At 38.8% G+C, this 18,219-nt stretch overlaps 1 protein-coding gene across 1 annotated transcript in view; it reads right to left on the bottom strand.

Annotated features, from left to right (window-relative positions):
• The window catches only part of LOC131427685 (serine-rich adhesin for platelets-like), a 460,655-nt gene that overhangs the window by 105,958 nt on the left and 336,478 nt on the right, over positions 1-18,219 (bottom strand). The window contains exon 11 of the mRNA XM_058591094.1: positions 7,770-7,892. Within this exon, the coding sequence (XP_058447077.1) occupies positions 7,770-7,892 (123 nt within the window). The remainder of the gene's footprint in view (positions 1-7,769; positions 7,893-18,219) is intronic.

Genomic DNA, 18,219 nt, shown 5'->3' with positions numbered 1-18,219 from the left:
GGTATGAGCCGATGTGTCCACCTGCCCTTGGTTGAGCTGTCCCACTCTTGTTGCCATCTGCGTAGAGAAGCGGCTTTGGAGGCCCTACGGGCGTTCCTGTCTCCTCGCATGCTGTAGCGCTCCGCGTCTTCCTTCACTATCAGACCGATAGGCATCATGCTTGCAACCACGCAGGCCGCATCCCTCGATACAGTGCGGTATGCACTGATTACGCGAAGACACATCAGTCTATGCGTACTCTCCAGCATCTGTGCGTTGCGTTCCACATTTAGTGCCGACGCCCATACCGGGCTGCCGTACCTGAGGATCGAAACTGCCACTCCTGCCAGTAACCTTCGTTTACTGGAGCGCATAGGCGAGCTGTTGGTCATCAAACAGGAGAGCGCCGCGATCGCTGTTGATACGCGCTTGCAGGCGTATTCAACGTGCTTGCTGAAACTGAGTTTGTCGTCAAGCATCACACCCAATTGCTTCAGTGATCTCTTGGAGGGGATCACGCAATCTCCGGCATGTACCAGCGCCTCCTGTTCCGATTTGCGGTTGTTTACCACCATCACCTCTGTTTTGTGGTGCGCGAGTTGCAGTTTCCTGCTACGCAGCCAGTCCTCCACCAAGCAAATTGAGTGTGATGCACTCAGTTCGACCTCTTCGATGGATTCGCCGTAGACTGTCAGCGTGACGTCGTCCGCGAACCCGACTATCTTGACACCCGGAGGGAGCCTCAATCTCAGTACTCCATCGTACATTATATTCCACAGGATCGGGCCCAAGATAGATCCCTGTGGTACTCCAGCCGTGATTGGAGTGCTACGTGTGCCTTCGTCGGTCTCGTAGAGCAATACTCGGTTCTGGAAGTAGCTTTCCAGAATCTTGTACAGCCCTTCCGGTACTCCTAGTCGAAGTAGGGAATCAGCAATGTCTGCCCAGCAAGCACTATTGAACGCGTTCTTGACGTCTAGCGTTACTACCGCACAGTAGCGGATCCCTCGTCGTTTGCGCTGTATAGCTACCTCCGCCGTGGTTACCACCGATGTTATGGCGTCCACCGTCGACCTGCCTCTGCGGAACCCGTACTGTTGACTGGACAGTCCTCCTGCCTCCTCTATGAAGGGGGCTAGCCTGTTGAGGATGATTTTCTCAAGGAGCTTACCCACAGTGTCTATCAGACAGATTGGTCTATACGCCGAAGGATCCCCTGGGGGTTTCCCAGGTTTCGGTAATAGTACCAACCTTTGTCTTTTCCAAATGTCTGGGAACATACGCTCGTCCAGACATCTCTGTATGACCTCCCTGAACATGTCCGGTTTTGTCATTATAGCCGCCTTTAGAGCCACGTTCGGGATACCGTCTGGCCCCGGGGCTTTCTTTGTATCGAGCGATCTCGCCGCAGTGAGCAACTCCTCGTTCGTCACCTTTACGACTTCATTCGCTGGTAGCGGAGCTGGCTGCCAGGGGGACGTGTCGTGGTGGGGAAAGAGAACCGTTATGATTTCCTTCAACCTCGCCGGACTACGTTCAGGGGGTGCTAGCGCCCCTCTCGTTTTGGCCATCACCATCCTGTAGGCATCGCCCCATGGGTTGGAGTTGGCTCCCTCGCATAGCTTGTCGAAACAGGCTCTTTTGCTTGCGCTGATGGCCTTGTTTAGTGCTAGCTTCGCCGCTTTGAGCGCCGTGTTCCTCTCCATCCTCATCTCCGCTGATCGAGCTCTTTGCATCCTTCTTCTAACCCTGAGGCAGGATGCGCGAAGGCGTGCAATTTGCTCGTTCCACCAGTAGACCGGTGGTCTATTGGTCCTCGGTTGAGCCTTTCTAGGCATGGTCGCGTCACACGCCCGTGACAAGATAGCGACCAACTCGTCCCCTCTCAGATTCGCGTTGTGCTCCTCTAATTCGAGGGCAGCGCAAAACGTTTCGCGGTCGAAGTTAGCCACCTTCCACGCTAGAGTTTTGGGAGTATTTCTCCTCCTTGTGCTTCTCGCCAATTGGCCGATCGTGTAGCGAATGGTTAGATGGTCGCTATGGGTGTAGCCATCATCAACTCTCCAATTAAGATCTCCAGCTAGGCCGGGACTACAGAAAGTCAGGTCGATAAACGACTCGACTCCATTCCGCTGGAAGGTACTTTTCAGTCCATCATTCGCTAACACGACGTCCAACTTGGCGAGGGCCTCCAGTAACGTCTGTCCTCTCCTATTGGTGAAGCGGCTGCCTCAAGCCGTTGCCCAGGCGTTGAAGTCTCCGGCTATCACCACCGGCTTCCGACCCACCAGATCTGCGGTCAACATGTCGACCATCCGAGTGAACTGGTCTATTGACCATCTCGGTGGTGCGTAGCAGCTACAATAGTAAACTCCGTTTACCTTAGCTATGGCTACTCCCTCCGCTTGTGTTTTCACCACCTCTTGCACTGGGTATCGACCAGTCGTCAAGATCGCCACCGTCTTGGCTTCGTCAGACACCCAGTTCCCGTTATCTACCGGTGTGTGATAGGGATTTAGGTTCAGCTGTACTACTTGCATGCTGTTTTACTCCCTCCACTTGTTGAGCAAGTAGGTCCGCCCATGACGTGGTTTGTGGCCTTCTTCTTGCTCGCGCATAGCATGCAACGTGGCGTTCTTTCGCATGCATACGCCTTATGCCCCTCGCCGCCGCAACGCTTGCAGAGGTTGCTCCGGTCTGGGCCTTTGCAATTCCACGACTTGTGGCTGGAGGAATATAAGATCCGCCGTGAGTAGCACTGCTGCAACCGTACTAGGTACAAGTTTATCGAATCGAAGAAATGACGGCGAATGTCAGCAGTTGGTCGAAGAGATGAATGCAGCAAGGGCGAGGATGCATAAGAGCGACCGAGAAACGATACAGACAGGCACGGAACAGACAGAACACGGTTTTCCGTAGGAAAAAGCGCCACCAGGAAGACCAGGATCGCGAAGTGATGGAACAGCTGTACCGCGCAAATGACACACGGAAGTTCTATGAGAAGGTGAACCGCTCACGAAGAGGCTACACGCCAAGGGCCGAAATGTTCAGAGATACCAGTGGTAACCTTCTCACGAACGAACGTGAGGTGATCGACAGGTGGAAGCAGTACTATGACGAGCATCTGAATGGCGAAGCACAAGATACAGAGAACGGCACAGGAATCAATCTGGGTGCACGCTCAGCCGACGACAGATTCCCAGCACCTGATCTGACGGAGATAAGTGAGGAGATCGGCAAGCTGAGAAACAACAAATCCGCCGTCAATGACCAGTTACCAGGCGAGCTACTCAAACATGGAGGAGAGGCACTGGCTAGAACGCTGCACTGGATGATCTCTAGGATTTGGGAGGAGGAGATTCTACCGCAGGAATGGATGGATGGAGTGGTATGTCCCGTCTACAAAAAGGGCGACAGCTAGATTGTTGCAATTACCGCGCAATCACATTGCTCAACGCCGCTTACAAGGTACTCTCCCAAATCCTTTACCGTCGTCTATCACCAATAGCTAAGGAATTCGTAGGGCCGTACCAAGCGACATTCACTGTAGTCCGCGCCTCTACGGTTCACATATTCGCGATAAGACAAGAACTCCAGAAGTGTCGTGAATACAACGAACCCACGCATCACCTATTCATTGGCTTCAAAGCGGCATACGACACAATCGATCGAGAACAGCTATGGCAGATAATACACGAATACGGTTTCCCGGATAAACTGACGCGATTGGTCAAAGCAACGATGGATAGAGTGATGTGCTACGTCCGAGTATCTGGGACGCTCTCGAGTCCCTTCGAATGTCGGAGAGGGCTACGTCAAGGTGATGGACTTTCTTGTATCTTGTTCAATATTGCCCTGGAAGGTGTGATTCGAAGAGCGAGGATCGACACGAGTGGCACGATCTTCCGAAAGTCCGTACAACTTTTTGGTTTCGCTGACCATATTGATATTGTGACACGTAACCATGAGAAGATGACGGAAACCTACATCGGACTGAAAGCTGAAGCTAGGCTTATCGTACTGGCCATAAATGCGTCGAAAACAAAATATACGAGAGGAAGAGGCTCTAGAGAAGAAACACTACGCCTTCCACCACGAATATTGATAGACGGTGACGATATCGAGGTGGTTGACGAGTTCGTGTATTTGGGCTCACTGGTGACCGCCGACAATGACACTAGCAGTGAAACACAGAGACGTATTTTTTCAGAGAATCGTGCGTACTTTGGACTCAGAAAAACCCTTCGATAAAGAAAAGTACGCCACCGCACGAAATTGACCATCTACAAAACGCTCATTAGACCGGTTGTTCTCTATGGCCACGAGACCTGGACTAAGTTGGCAGAGGACCATCGCGCCCTCAGTGTTCTTGAAAGAAAGGTGCTGAGAACCATCTATGGCGGAGTGCAGTTGGAAGACGGAACGTGGAGACGGCGTATGAATCACGAATTGCAACAGCTGCTAGGAGAATCACCCAACGTACGGACAGCTAAAATCGGACGTCTACGATGGGCTGGGCATGTCATAAGAATGTCGGACGATAGTCCAGTGAAAATGGTTTTTGATTCTAATCCGACAGGTACAAGAAGAAGAGGAGCGCAGCGAACAAGGTGGATCGATCAAGGTGAGGGTGATCTCAGAAGCATCCGTGCCTTGAGTGGCTGGCGACGAGCAGTCATGGACCGAGTTATGTGGAGACGTATTCTTGATACAGCAATGGACAACCCAGGCCTATAGCTGTTAGGTAAGGTAAGTATGTGCAAATCTATGAGAAAATGCGCATTCAATTTTCTCGAAAACTTCTCAACCGATTTTTACAAACTAAGATGCAAATGATAGCCCTCGAACTTCCCGACTTCCGGTTCCGGTATCACAAGGAGATTAGCAAAAATTTTTAATTTCAAGAGGATTTTTTCACAAGCGATGGCGGAACAAGATGCACATTTTTATAAAATTTACTGGTAAATTCATCTAGTTGACAGTCCTTGTTAGTTGGTGGATATATAAATCTACTTTGGGACAACTAGTGCCCGGTTTCCGCTTGCAAATGCACCGGTAATAGTGAAGAAAAGTTCCATAAATGGAACTCACTTCGATTTCTCAGCGACGGTTAAACCGATTTTCACGATTCAAACTAAAGCTCTCATTGTCTTGAAAGATACTGTGCAATTTCATCCAGATCCGACTTCCGGTTCCGAAATTATACGACAATGAGTATCAAAACTTTAAAACTGTCATACAAAATGATGCAAAATCGGTACGTGCTGGTACGAAAGAATTAGAAAACGCACCCGCGTAGCACATAACGTGCTTTGTTCAATTTTGTATAGCGTGCAGGGTTGTCTCATATTAATCTTTATTAACTTGACATAACTGTTTACAAATTGAAAAGGTGATGGTAGTTTATACCGAAGAAAGTTTTTGATTTTATTCAAGTTTCAAAAAAGAAACTTGACAGAATCTTCTAGTGATGTTTTTGAAAATATAAGGAAAACATGAGAAAGGCATCATTACATCACTAGGTGGATTAAAAAAGGTTTTTGAAAATGATTTTGCGTAAATGATCACCTTTGGCCTAGAGTACAAATTTATTGATCATCATTAACAGTTTTCGTTGCTCCATCATCGTCTTGGAAAAAATAGGAACCAATCACCATATCCGCACAAAAAACACAAAAAAAATGTAAATTTTTGGTCTTATAGAGGCTGTTCCTCAATTTCAGGGTTTTTCAGTGGCAAAGAACCGATAATTTTTCTTATTAACGCATTAATTTAATCTTTGGTTTTGTTTTGGTTGGTTTTCACAATTGAGAAGATATTTTGAATGTAAAGCTGAAGAATTTCAGCGCGTTTTTTTTAGTGTGTACTGTTCCAAGGTAAAATTGTATTGGAATGATATGATTTGAGAACTAAATACCATGTGTCTCCATTAGATGACTATTTTAAAGGAGACGCGTTGTTTTTGGATTGATTCAAATTTTTTTTCAAAAATCTGAAAATATTACAGCGTAATGTACTCATGAATTATTCAGTTTTGATGTGAAATGTAGAGTGGCATCAAAACCGTGAGTGCGAATAAAAAAGTTTCGAAAATTTTGAACATTTGCTTTCACATGAAAATCAATTTCATTTCTGGTTGGGGGCAGCTCATAAATGGCAACCCGGATACACCCTTTTCAACCGATTTGGTTTAATACCAGTATTCTTTGTTTGCTTACTATGTCTTTTACTTAAAGACATCTTCTGTACATGCATTACAAAAGAGAAATTCTTTTGATAAGTTTAAAAGTTATATTTCATTAAATAAATCTAAAATAATATCTATTATGCAGTGGTCTTTCACGCGAATGCTACCTAAATAATTACATTCCATCAAAAAATCCAAAATACAGAGTGGGCCATTTAAAGTGGAAGCATCGGACAACCCAAAAACTTTTGACAGAATTGCCTGGTTGACAAATGACATACCACGTTAGAAGCGTCATTCCACGACAATTTTACCATGAAACAGTACACACCAAAAGAACGCACTGAAATTGTTCATCTTTACGTTTGAAATGAGTCCAACTTTTGACGAAAAATCATCATGACAGACTAGGCATATTTCATGTTGAATGGAATCAGTTTTAAGAAAAATTATCGGCCACTGAAAACCCTCAATCAATTGAGGAACAGCCTCTATACAACCAAAAAGTTACAGTTTTTTGTGGTCGTTATCGAGTCATGATGAATGATTTTGTTATGCCCATTGTTCATGAAAATTGTTTGAATGGCTACTGGTTTCAACAGGACGGTACAACATGCCATACAGCTCGAATTACAATCGATTTGTTATGACCATTTTTCCTCGGACGAATCATATCGAAAAATGGTGATTTTGACTGTCCCCCAAGATCACCCGATTTGATACCACCAGATGTTTTTTTGGCTATTTGAATTTCAAGGTTTACACTGATAAATGAATAACCATAGCTTAATTCAAAGACGACATACGACGTGAAATCGTCGTCATATCGAAGGTGGAATTTTTCGCGATATCATTTTCAAAATATTGCTGTAGTATATCTCCTTGAACCAAAATAAACTATCATCGAGATGAAAATAAATAAAATAAAATTTTTGTTCATAAATTTTGTTAAGAAACAAATGCTTCCACTTTAAATGTAGTATTATCCTATAGTGTTATGAGAAATTTAAGAAAAGTTGAAATAAACTTACTGATTAGTAATCGTAAAATGCAAAATTTCAAATTAGAAAACTAAGATAACTATTATTATCTTCCATACAGTAATCGAGTGATTACAAGTCTGAATAGCTGAATGTCATCGTCATAGCTGAAACCCATTCGTCTTTGAAAATTTATACATTTTAGCGAAAACTGTTTGAAGTACTACGTTGTATGATTCATTAAAATTGTTCCAGGTAGTACTCAGTCAAATCGCTCCGGCTTCTCCTGTTGCATTATTAATTATTAACTCCCTGTATTTTGAATACCACCCTCAACAGAGGTTCCACGACGGAAAAGATGAAAATATAGTTGAATGCACAAAAAAACTTTTTTTATTATTCGGAATACAAAATAATGGTAAACTTTTCGTTTGGCAGCCCGACTGTTCTCATGACAGAAGCGAGAAAATTGTAGAGGAAAAAACGAGTAAAAAAAAATAAAGAATCCAAATAGAACAGCAAGTTTCGCGTAGGTACCGTGCAGTAAAATGTTTCTCAGGGTTTTTTTTCTCCTCCCAAATAAATGGGGGCAATCATGCGAAGTGGAAAGCTGTGCTACTTACCGTGCGGGGCACCTGATTGCAGTCCGGTCCGTTGCGTCCTCCCGGACACTCGCAGCTGAAGTCGTCCCCGTGATCGATACACCGGTGACCGTCCGGACACGGGTCATTGGCGCAAAAGTCCACCTGATCCGGAAGAGCGAAATTCGGAGTCGGAAACGAGAAGAGATAGAAAAGAACAGGTGATAAGCCGGTGGTGCGGGTGACAGTCAAGCGCGCGGTGCCGTCGTCGGTGGTGTATAATAAATAAACCTTTGCTGGGAAATGGTTAACAAAAACTACGTATTGAGATAATTTAATCATGCAAAACGGATAAATGCTCCTCGGACGGGAGGCTTTTGAAGAAAAGATTTGTGTGCTTACGTACAGAAGAAACAGCCACTCTTCCTATATTAAGCTTCCGTATCAAGCAGGATTATATCCATTCGAAGAATTTATTATGCTTTGCTCTAAAATTATTGCAGTACTTGGAAAAAAATTTTCTCGAGTGAAAAGCAATATGGTTGGCGATGCTACATTCCAGCAGCTTCTTAGTTTGAAAAACCTTTGTGCAAAATGTGTTTGAACGAGAATTGAAACTTGTTGCAGAGCTTTACGCTTTCGAGTATAGAAGTAAAGTAATAAATTAGCAAATAGTAAATAAACCTTTGACTGTTTTTACATTACTGGGAATTCAGAACAGGTTATATCTACCGATGTTATTCATTCAAAATATGGAAGATTTGATTTCAAAATTGTTCCATCAATATCCCTAACTTAGTGCGCAATTGTAATATCCCAAAGTTTCTTATGCTCCATGTTGAAATGGCACGACACGAAAAAAGCCGTGGATTTAGCCCATCGTACGCTGAGGAGAAGTTGAAATCGTAACCACCAGTTAGCTAAAATATCCAGTTTTGTCTACTTGAATCGATGCGTAGAAATATTTCCAAGCAGTAGATATAATGATATCGAAAACCTGTTCAAAGCTGATTGAGCTGTAGATGTTCAAAATTTGACCACTGTTTGGATGGTTTTACTTGTTGGAATTCTGCATCCGCACCCCTATATAAAAACAAAGACGTAGTCCTACGTCAAAAACGATGGTTGTTTTACAGTAATGAACTGTATCATTTATCATTTAAGTGATCTTACCTCGCAAGTAACATTGACTACTATTCCCACTCATCGACCCATCGCACAGTGGTTTAAATCGATAAAAACGTGAATAAAATTCATTAGCTGCCAAACCGTTCGGTTAATGCGTATAGTTGCTTTTGAGAAATTATTGACGAATACAATATACCGAGTAATCTGATTCTTTTACTTATTATTCATGGCCTTCTTTGACAAAAGATATAAAAATATCTTTTTTTTTCGGAAGAGATAGAAAAATGATTTTGCAAAGTTCTGAAACTATTGAAAGAATTTACTTTGTCGAAAATACCTAAAATCTAGGTTGCATCGTTTCGGCTTTACAAAGTGTTGTTTTATGGCAACCCCCTTAAAATCAGTATTTTAATCATAACTTGTTTCGAGTTATTTTTTTAACATACATTGTTTGGAATAATTATAGAATATATAAAATATCTTATTTTTGTTGAAGGTCGTGAATAGGTTTATTATTTCCCTCCAATGTTATACAACATTCAAGTTTTTTTACTTAAGATAAAACCTTGCACCGAAGCAAAATATGCAATTAAATGCAGCTGACTTTTACAATATTTATAGCAGGGGTGGAAATGAGCAAGTTTTTTGATTCACAGTAAATAAAAATAGTCAGTATTATCTTTTCATATCATAAGTTAGTAAATAAATAAATATATTGTAGAAATTACAAGAAAATTTATTGTAGAAATTACAAGAAATTTTGAAACGAATGATTTTTCTTAGAGTTTAAAAATGTCTTCATCGATATTAGTATCACAACAACATTTCAAAGTTAGGATCGTTTTAATGCTACTCTGTGTTCATTCAAGTTCAAATGGCTATCACTTGCGGTTTCGGTGTTATGATGGTATAAGTGACGTGAACGTCAAAACTAATTACCGCTCAATTTTCTCGGATATGGATTAATCGATATCAATAATTTTAATGCTCGTAAGGTGAGCTTATTTCGTCGGTCACATCGAAATTCTATGCTTCGTGATGTATTTGAAATTTATTCGGTAATACCGTCGTGGTGGAGTGATATCATAAAAACAGCTAATAGTGTTAACATACGTGCTGCAATGAATAATATTTATAATGATAAGAAAAATAAAATCACAAAGCGTGCCATGCGACTGATATATATTACCCTGTTTAGTTTGAATATCCTACACAGAAGTAACAGGAGTGTAGGATTTAGCTACGTCAATTCAAATGCTGCACCAAATGCTGCGCTCCTGTTACTTCTATAAATCAAATTCCTGTCAAATAGCGTTTTATTTGGTTTAATCTAAAAAGTTCCTGAGCATAAGTATCAACCAGCTGGAGGTAAAACAAAGTCTTTTGACGCTATCATCACTATTTGGTGTTGTATATTATTTTCTAATTTTACATTATAAATGTGATTACGATCCCAACTGATTATTTTCATGAAACCTACATCTAGCATTCATTTCCCTTTGTCTAGTATTTATTTTATTACGAATTAACCTACAGGTGGCGAAATCAAGCACGGTTTGTATCAAACGAGAACATATGCTGAAACTTCCTAATCGTACCGCAATGAAACCGGTACAAAAATCATTGATTTACATGCTCCTTTAATATTCCTTATCACCCATCACTAAACTTCCCACAGCTACAAAATTACTAATTTGCCACGATTTTAAAAGTCTCATTGACACGCGTTACCCTTAGTTAAAAATTCCTATATCAGTCGGTGTTGAACAGTCGTTCGCACCGCACGCATATAGCTCTTGGCTCCTGGAAATTTTTTCTGGCTACCTAGAGTTTCATTGATTCAGGCTTCAGTCTTTTTCAAGGCTACCTGAATCACTAACAGTCTTTTTAAAGACTAAAAATTAAAGAGTGATATTAGAGTGACTAAGAAATTAATCAGCATTTTTAAAGGCTAGCTATTCAAAGAACTATTATTCAAAATTCCATTCATTTCAAAAATGCCTGCGTCCAATCGGAAAGGCAACAAGCCTAAGGCTAAAAATAATTCAATACGGAATAAATCACAATCCGTTATTCAACATTTTTCTAATAACATTCACGATCTTATAGAATCTGAATGTAAAAATAAAAGACAACGGACGGATTTCCCTTCCGTTGATCCTATGCCGTCTAACAATATTTACGAGATTCTTCCTGAATCCGATTGTAGCGACATAGAAGAAAATTCTTCAAAAATTCCCAAAATGGACGCTTGTCGTTCTGGGAAGAAACAACAATCTATGCCACCAGTGACGGTGATGATTTCCGACTTCAAAGCATTCCGTACTGAGCTTTCTACTTTTCTCCCGGAAGTAAAAGTCTCATTTCAAATCGGACGAAGAGGAGAATGTCGAGTCTTGGTTGATGGATTGGAAGATTACGAACGACTTATTCGATATTTGTCCGAGAAACTTCATAAATTTTATTCATATGATATAAAATCAGAAGGGTCTCAAGGCTGTCTTGAAAGGCTTATCAAATGATCAAAGTATTGATGAAATTAAAAATGAAATAAAAGAATTGCTTGGTTTTGCCCCTTCCCAAGTAATACTTATGAAAAAAAGAGCGAATGGTACTTCTAAACCACGCTCTGGAATTTCCCATGAACTAATACACTTCAATCGAAGTGATGTAAACAATTTGAAAACTTTAGAAAAAGTACGTTTCATTTCCCACATTAAAATTCATTGGGAACATTATAAACGGCATAATCGTATTGCCGACTTAACGTAATGTCGTCGTTGCCAAGGCTTCGGTCATGGAACCAAAAATTGTCATATGGATATACGGTGTTTGAATTGTGGTAAACTGCATTCGAAAGACGTTTGTCCAATGAATGAAACCACTGATAAATTTTCATGTTCAAATTGCAATGGAGATCATAAATCCAATTATTTGAAATGTTCTGTCAGGGAAAAAATTTTAAACGCTCGTTCGCTTAGACAACAAGTCAAATCAACGACCTTAAATTTACAGAACATACCTGAAAATCAAAAAACCGTTACAAATGCCACGCCTAATTCTTCTAAGGCACCTATTTCTTCGAATTTAAAACAAAAAACAGGTACGCCTGCCAATTCGTCTTCTAACGAAAACAATTTATTGACAGGTAGATCGACCTCGTCATCATCTTCTTCTAATGTCAGTTATGCTAGTATAACAGGTAGAAATCTACCACTTAATTCTTTTAATGTCAATAATCAAAACACAGGAACGCCTTGCAGTTCATCTTCTAACGAAAAACAATTTATTACTAGGTAGACCGGCCAAATCATCTTCTTCTAATGGCAGTCTACCTACAAATATTCCTTCAATGCCATTCGCTTCTTTAAATGATGTCGATTTAGGCGATATAACTGAAAATAAAATGATCTACCTACAAGATCAACTTTTTTAAATGATCATCCAAATGAATTCGACTTCATCACTTTTTGAAGCATTTCAAATCGGATGGAAATTTGCAAATAATATTATAATGAATTTAAAATTTAACAGTGATGTTAAATAATTATTTAAATATTTTAAATTGGAATGCTCGATCTTTGAAATTGAGTGACGATGAATTTTATAATTTTCTCAAAGTTCACAAAATTCATATTGCCATTGTGACAGAAACTTTTCTCAAACCAAATATCAAATTGAAAAGCAGTCCACATTATGTGGTTCATCGATATGACAGGTTTACTGGAATGGGTGGTGGAGTTGCCATTTTTGTCCAACGGCAAATTAAACATCGAATTTTACCTTCTTTCAATACTAAAGTTATTGAAAGCTTGGGAATCGAAGTTGAAACCATTCATGGAATTTATTTTATCGCTGGAGCATATTTGCCATTCCAATACACCGACGAACAATTAAATTTCTTTAAAGGCGATTTGCAAAAACTCACAAGATATCGATCGAAATTTTTCGTAATAGGGGACTTAAATGCTAAGCATGTCCAGTGGAATTGTAGGCAAAATAACAGTAATGGTAAAATACTTCATAATCAACTCTCAGCTGGTTACTTCACAGTTCGTCATCCAAGTAATCGGACTTGTTTCTCTTCGTGAAAAACCCGTCTACAATTGATCTGGTTCTAACAGATCAAAGTCACATTTGTAGTGAACCGATTACACATGCTGACTTTGACTCAGATCATCGTCCTGTAACATTCAGACTTTCCAACGAAGCTTTAATTAATCCTATATTCAACTATCGTAGAGCTGATTGGTTGGATTACAGATCTCACATTGAAAATCATGTGGATCATGAAACTATTTTAGAAAATTCTGCGGACATCGACACAGCAATTGATAATTTGAATCATTACATTATCGAAGCTAGAAATCTTTCAGTTCCAGAAGCTCAAACCAAATAAAATTCTCCTATCATCGATGACAATCTACAACTGCTCATTCGGTTTAAGAATATTCGTCGACGACAATATCAACGTTCTCGTGATCCTGCTATGAAAAACATAGTTAAGGATTTACAAAAAGAAATTAAACATAGATTTACTCTTTTGCGAAATGAAAATTTCGCTAATGAAGTTGAAAAAATTAAACCATATTCTAAACCTTTCTGGAAACTTTCTAAGGTTCTTAAGAAACCTCAGAAACCAATTCCTGCTCTCAAGGAAGGAAATCAAATACTTCTTACAAATGGCGAAAAAGCTCAAAAACTTGCTCAGCAGTTCGAGAGTGTACACAATTTTAACTTGAACGTTGTGAGTCATATTGAAAATGAAGTCTCACTGAAATATGAGCATATTTCAACCCAAGTGTTATCACACGATGACATTATTAAGACGAATTTTGACGAAATTAAATCAATTATTAGGAAACTCAAAAATATGAAGGCTCCTGGTAATGATGGAATTTTTAATATTCTTATTAAAAATCTTCCCGATGTTGCCTTGAGACTCCTGGTTAAAATTTTCAACAAGTGTTTTTCATTAGCTTACTTCCCAAAAAGATGGAAAAACCTGAAACCTGATAAAAATCCAGCAGAAACATCAAGTTATCGACCAATTAGTTTACTTTTATCTATCAGTAAACTTTTTGAAAAAATTATCTTGTTGAGAATGATGTCTCATATAAATGAGAATTCAATTTTTTTACCAGAACAGTTTGGATTTCGTCCTGAACATTCAACTACTCATCAACTTGTTAGAGTAACGAACATGATAAAAGTAAATAAATCTTTTGGGTTATCCACTGGAGTTGCTCTTCTAGACATAGAAAAAGCATTCGACAGTGTTTGGCACAAAGGTTTAATAGCAAAAATGTCTGATTTCCAGTTTCCTATTTATTTGATCAAAATGATTCAAAATTATTTAACTGATCGTACTCTTCAGGTTAGTTATCAAAATTGTAAATCTGAATTGCTACCCGTACGAGCCGGTGTTCCGCAGGGTTCGAGTGTAGCTCCAATCTTGTATAATATTTTCACTTCTGATCTTCCAAATCTACCCGTTGGTTGTCAGAAATCGCTATTCTGTGACGACACAAGTCTGTTAGCCACAGGTAGAAATCTAAGAGTGATCTGCAGTCGCCTACAAAGAAGTTTAAATATTTTCAGTGATTATCTGTCAAAATGGAAAATTAAACCAAATGCAGCAAAAACACAATTAATTATCTTTCCTCATAAGCCAAGAGCTTTTTTTCTTAAACCAAACAATAATTACATTCTCAAATTGAATGGCTTGGAATTGACATGGTCTGATCAAGCTAAATACTTAGGTTTAACGTATGACAAAAAACTCACTTTCAAGGATCACATTGAAGGAATCCAGGCAAAGTGTAATAAATTTATTAAATGTTTATATCCTCTTATAAACAGAAATTCTAAGCTCTGTCTAAAAAACAAGTTGTTAATTTATAAACAAATTTTCAGACCAGCCATGCTTTATGCAGTACCAATTTGGTCAAGTTGTTGTTCCACCAGGAAGAAAACGCTTCAAAGGATTCAGAATAAAATTCTGAAAATGTTTTTGAAGCGTCCTCCCTGGTTTAGTACAAATGAGTTACACAGACTCACAAATATAGAACCATTAGATGTAGTGTCACATAATATTATAAGCAAGTTCCTTTTCCCTATTACACAATACAAGTAGGTTTAGAATTTTCCCTACACAAAAATCTCAGAATTGCGGAAGCAAATAATGTCCTCATGGTAACAAACAAATCATATAAATAATAGGGCTGGAAAGTCACCACTTGTGGCTGAACACCCAATTTAAATCTTAATAATTTAATTTTAACTCATATTCCAATAAATAGTTATTTAAAAAAAAATTCCTATAAGATTTTAGACGTAAATCAATCGGCACTCATGTCTGATCTTGCTCATATGTGATTTTTTTCCACAATGCTCGAAGCTGATCGAATCTTCCAGTGATTTGATCTTACAGAAATCAGTGATAATAGTAGCTCAAAATCACTATCGATTTTGTGTGATGGAAGGTCAATATTGATTTTGATAGAAGTGATTCAAAGATATCTGATAAACTGATCAGATCATTAGTGATCTTTATTGGAAAAGATCACAAGCGATCATCTTCGCTAGTGATTACGAATTGATGATATTTTGATATCTTGATTTTTCCAACCCTGATTCAAGAGTGTCTTCGAAGTTTCACTGCCTGTAAAATTCAAGAATTCAACTGCAGGATTTACTACATATAGGTGCTATATTCTAATTAAGTGCAAAACTTTGACAAAATAATGCCTAAACTATTCCTAAATTCATAGCAAACCGTTCTATCAAATGAGCAGAAAAATCAATCTAGCCATATTTTTTAAATGTATTCCTGATTCTGTGTTTATATATTCGATATAGAAGTTAATTTGAAATGAATGTGTGAGAGCAGTTTTGAAAATTTATAACTTTTTGTGTACATTTATATGCAAGTTTTAATTTTTTTGGTGGAGTTTTTCTGATCCGGAGAGGTTAATAGCCATAAGGTCATATTTCTGGAATTGCAGAATCGGAAGTTGGATCTTAATGAAAATCTATTCATAATAACTTTCTTTTGAATCCGAAAAATAGTGAAAATCGATCGATACCAGTTCCGTTTTGGAGTTATAGACCTCTATAATTTTAGAGTTTTATTCGACCTAGATCAAGGTAACATGAATTGACATGAATGAAATATTAATTTCCAAAGCTTTTTATCAAAAAATCTCTATGTGTGATACTGTTTGAAACATAGCAGATTTCAAAAAGTGATTGAGCGTTATATGAACGGCTGATAAGTGCAACTTATCATTGAAACCCTCTTTAAGTAGTTTTGAATACGAAAACCGAATTAATATTCTATGTATGCCAAAACCGGACTTAAACCTTCCAGAGCAGAAATCGTTTAAGGCAATCGTCCAAGTACCATGCGCGCGGGTGGTTTTAGGAAAATTTCGATGGAAATTTTGAAAAATTTGACAAAACCAAAAACATACAGACCTTTGAAATACTTTACAGGGTGAAAATGGCTGGAAAATTCGGAGGATTTTCCGAGTCTTATCAAAAATAGCACTGAAAAAATGAGCTTTTATTGTAATCTTTCACTTTAATCACTCGCGACGTTCATATATTACTACCATTCATATAAGAACCACATACCAGTAAGTTCTTGCTTCGTAGCTTTCTAGGTTGTACTCGAAGTGTGATCGTGTATGTATTATGCAAAGGTTGATACTCATTTCCTCCTTTTCGTTACTTTGATTTCTAAGCCCTGCGCTTGAGTTGCATAAACTACTAGAACAAAGCACCGTGCGTTTCCTTTTAACAGAACTTGATGGGGACGCATGGTCGACTTTTAATTATTTTGTAGAAAAAATCAAATATTTTGGTCGTCCACATGTTTTAAAAATATGAAAACATACCACTTTAACATGTAAAAAAATTCTTTATTTATGACTAAAAAAACCAGGGTGGTGGAAAAATTGGAAGAGGGAAAAAATATGTTTCAAAATTTTCTAGTATTTTTGCCTTTCTCTATAGAAAGGTATTAGAATTGCTGAAAAACCCGACTTTCGAACGGAGCCTCGGAGACCCATAGTGTTATATACCATTCGACTTAGTTCGACGAGATCGGAAAATGTCTGTGTGTATGTATGTGTGTGTGTGTGTGTGTGTGTGTGTGTGTGTGTGTGTGTGTGTGTGTGTGTGTGTGTGTGTGTGTGTGTGTGTGTGTGTGTGTGTGTGTGTGTATGTATGTGTGTGTGTGTGTGTGTGCACTTTTCGAAGATATTTGAACGCGCTCAATTTTCTCAGAGATGGCGGAACCGATTTTAACAAACTTGGGCTCGTTTGAAAGCTACTATTGGACCATTGATTAAGTTCGAAGATCAAATGGCTGTGACTTTTGGTTCCGGAGATATGATTGTGTAAGTGACGTAACCGACAAAAAGCGTTGTATTTGAACCGCTCAATTTTCTCAGAGATGACTAATCCGATTTTAACAAACTTGAGTTCGTTTGAAAGCTACTGTCGGGCCATTGATCAAGTTCGAAGATCAAATGGTTGTGACTTTTGGTTCCACATATATGATGGTATAAGTGACGTAACCGACAAAACACGATGATTTTTACCGCTCTTATATATAAGGGTGCCAAAATTTTGGGATCACCTCTATTTTCATTAAGTTCTAGTGCTCAAAAGTTTAAGCACCTCGAAAAAAGCCTTCATGCAAAATTTGACCTAAATCGGACATGCTTAAGGGGTGCTGCCCGGTGGTAAAGGTTTGACAATTTTCGATCTTGAAAAAGCACCATGAAATTTCCAAAATCGAAAATTTTTTTTGATGCTGAAACTCTTAAAACTGCATGAAACATCGAAATTTAGTGTCATCTCAAAAAAAAATTTTTGAAAAAATCAACTTTCTGGGACTTTCATAGTCCCAAAAAGTCGACTTTAACAAAAAAAAATTTTTTCGAGATGACACTAAATCTTGACGTTTCATGCAATTCTAAGCCTTTTGGCATCAAAACTTTTTTTTCGATTTCGAAAATTTCATGTACTCCCCCCTATGGTAATTTTTCAAGATATATGAAAATTCCACTAAGTGGACTAAGAAGGCTTTTTTTAGATTAGCATCACTGATTACAAATAGGCAATGCAATGTCAAGCACTAGTTGGGAAAAATGATGCTAACTGTGTGACATAAACACTGAAGCATGCTTTTGTGAACTACTCGAAAAATTGGTGACAAAATTAGTATACAAAATTATTTAATAAAAGTATGAAACATATTTTCATGAGACTGTTATGAAAGAAGAGAAAGGCATTATCACACCACTAGGTGGATTAAGAAGGGTATTTAATAAAAGAAATACATATTCAAAAA

Source organism: Malaya genurostris, chromosome 2 (assembly GCF_030247185.1).
Source record: "Malaya genurostris strain Urasoe2022 chromosome 2, Malgen_1.1, whole genome shotgun sequence".
NCBI classification, from domain to species: Eukaryota; Metazoa; Arthropoda; class Insecta; order Diptera; family Culicidae; genus Malaya; species Malaya genurostris.
Note: the sequence above shows the minus strand (reverse complement) of the source record. Positions and strands in the feature narration are given on the sequence as shown.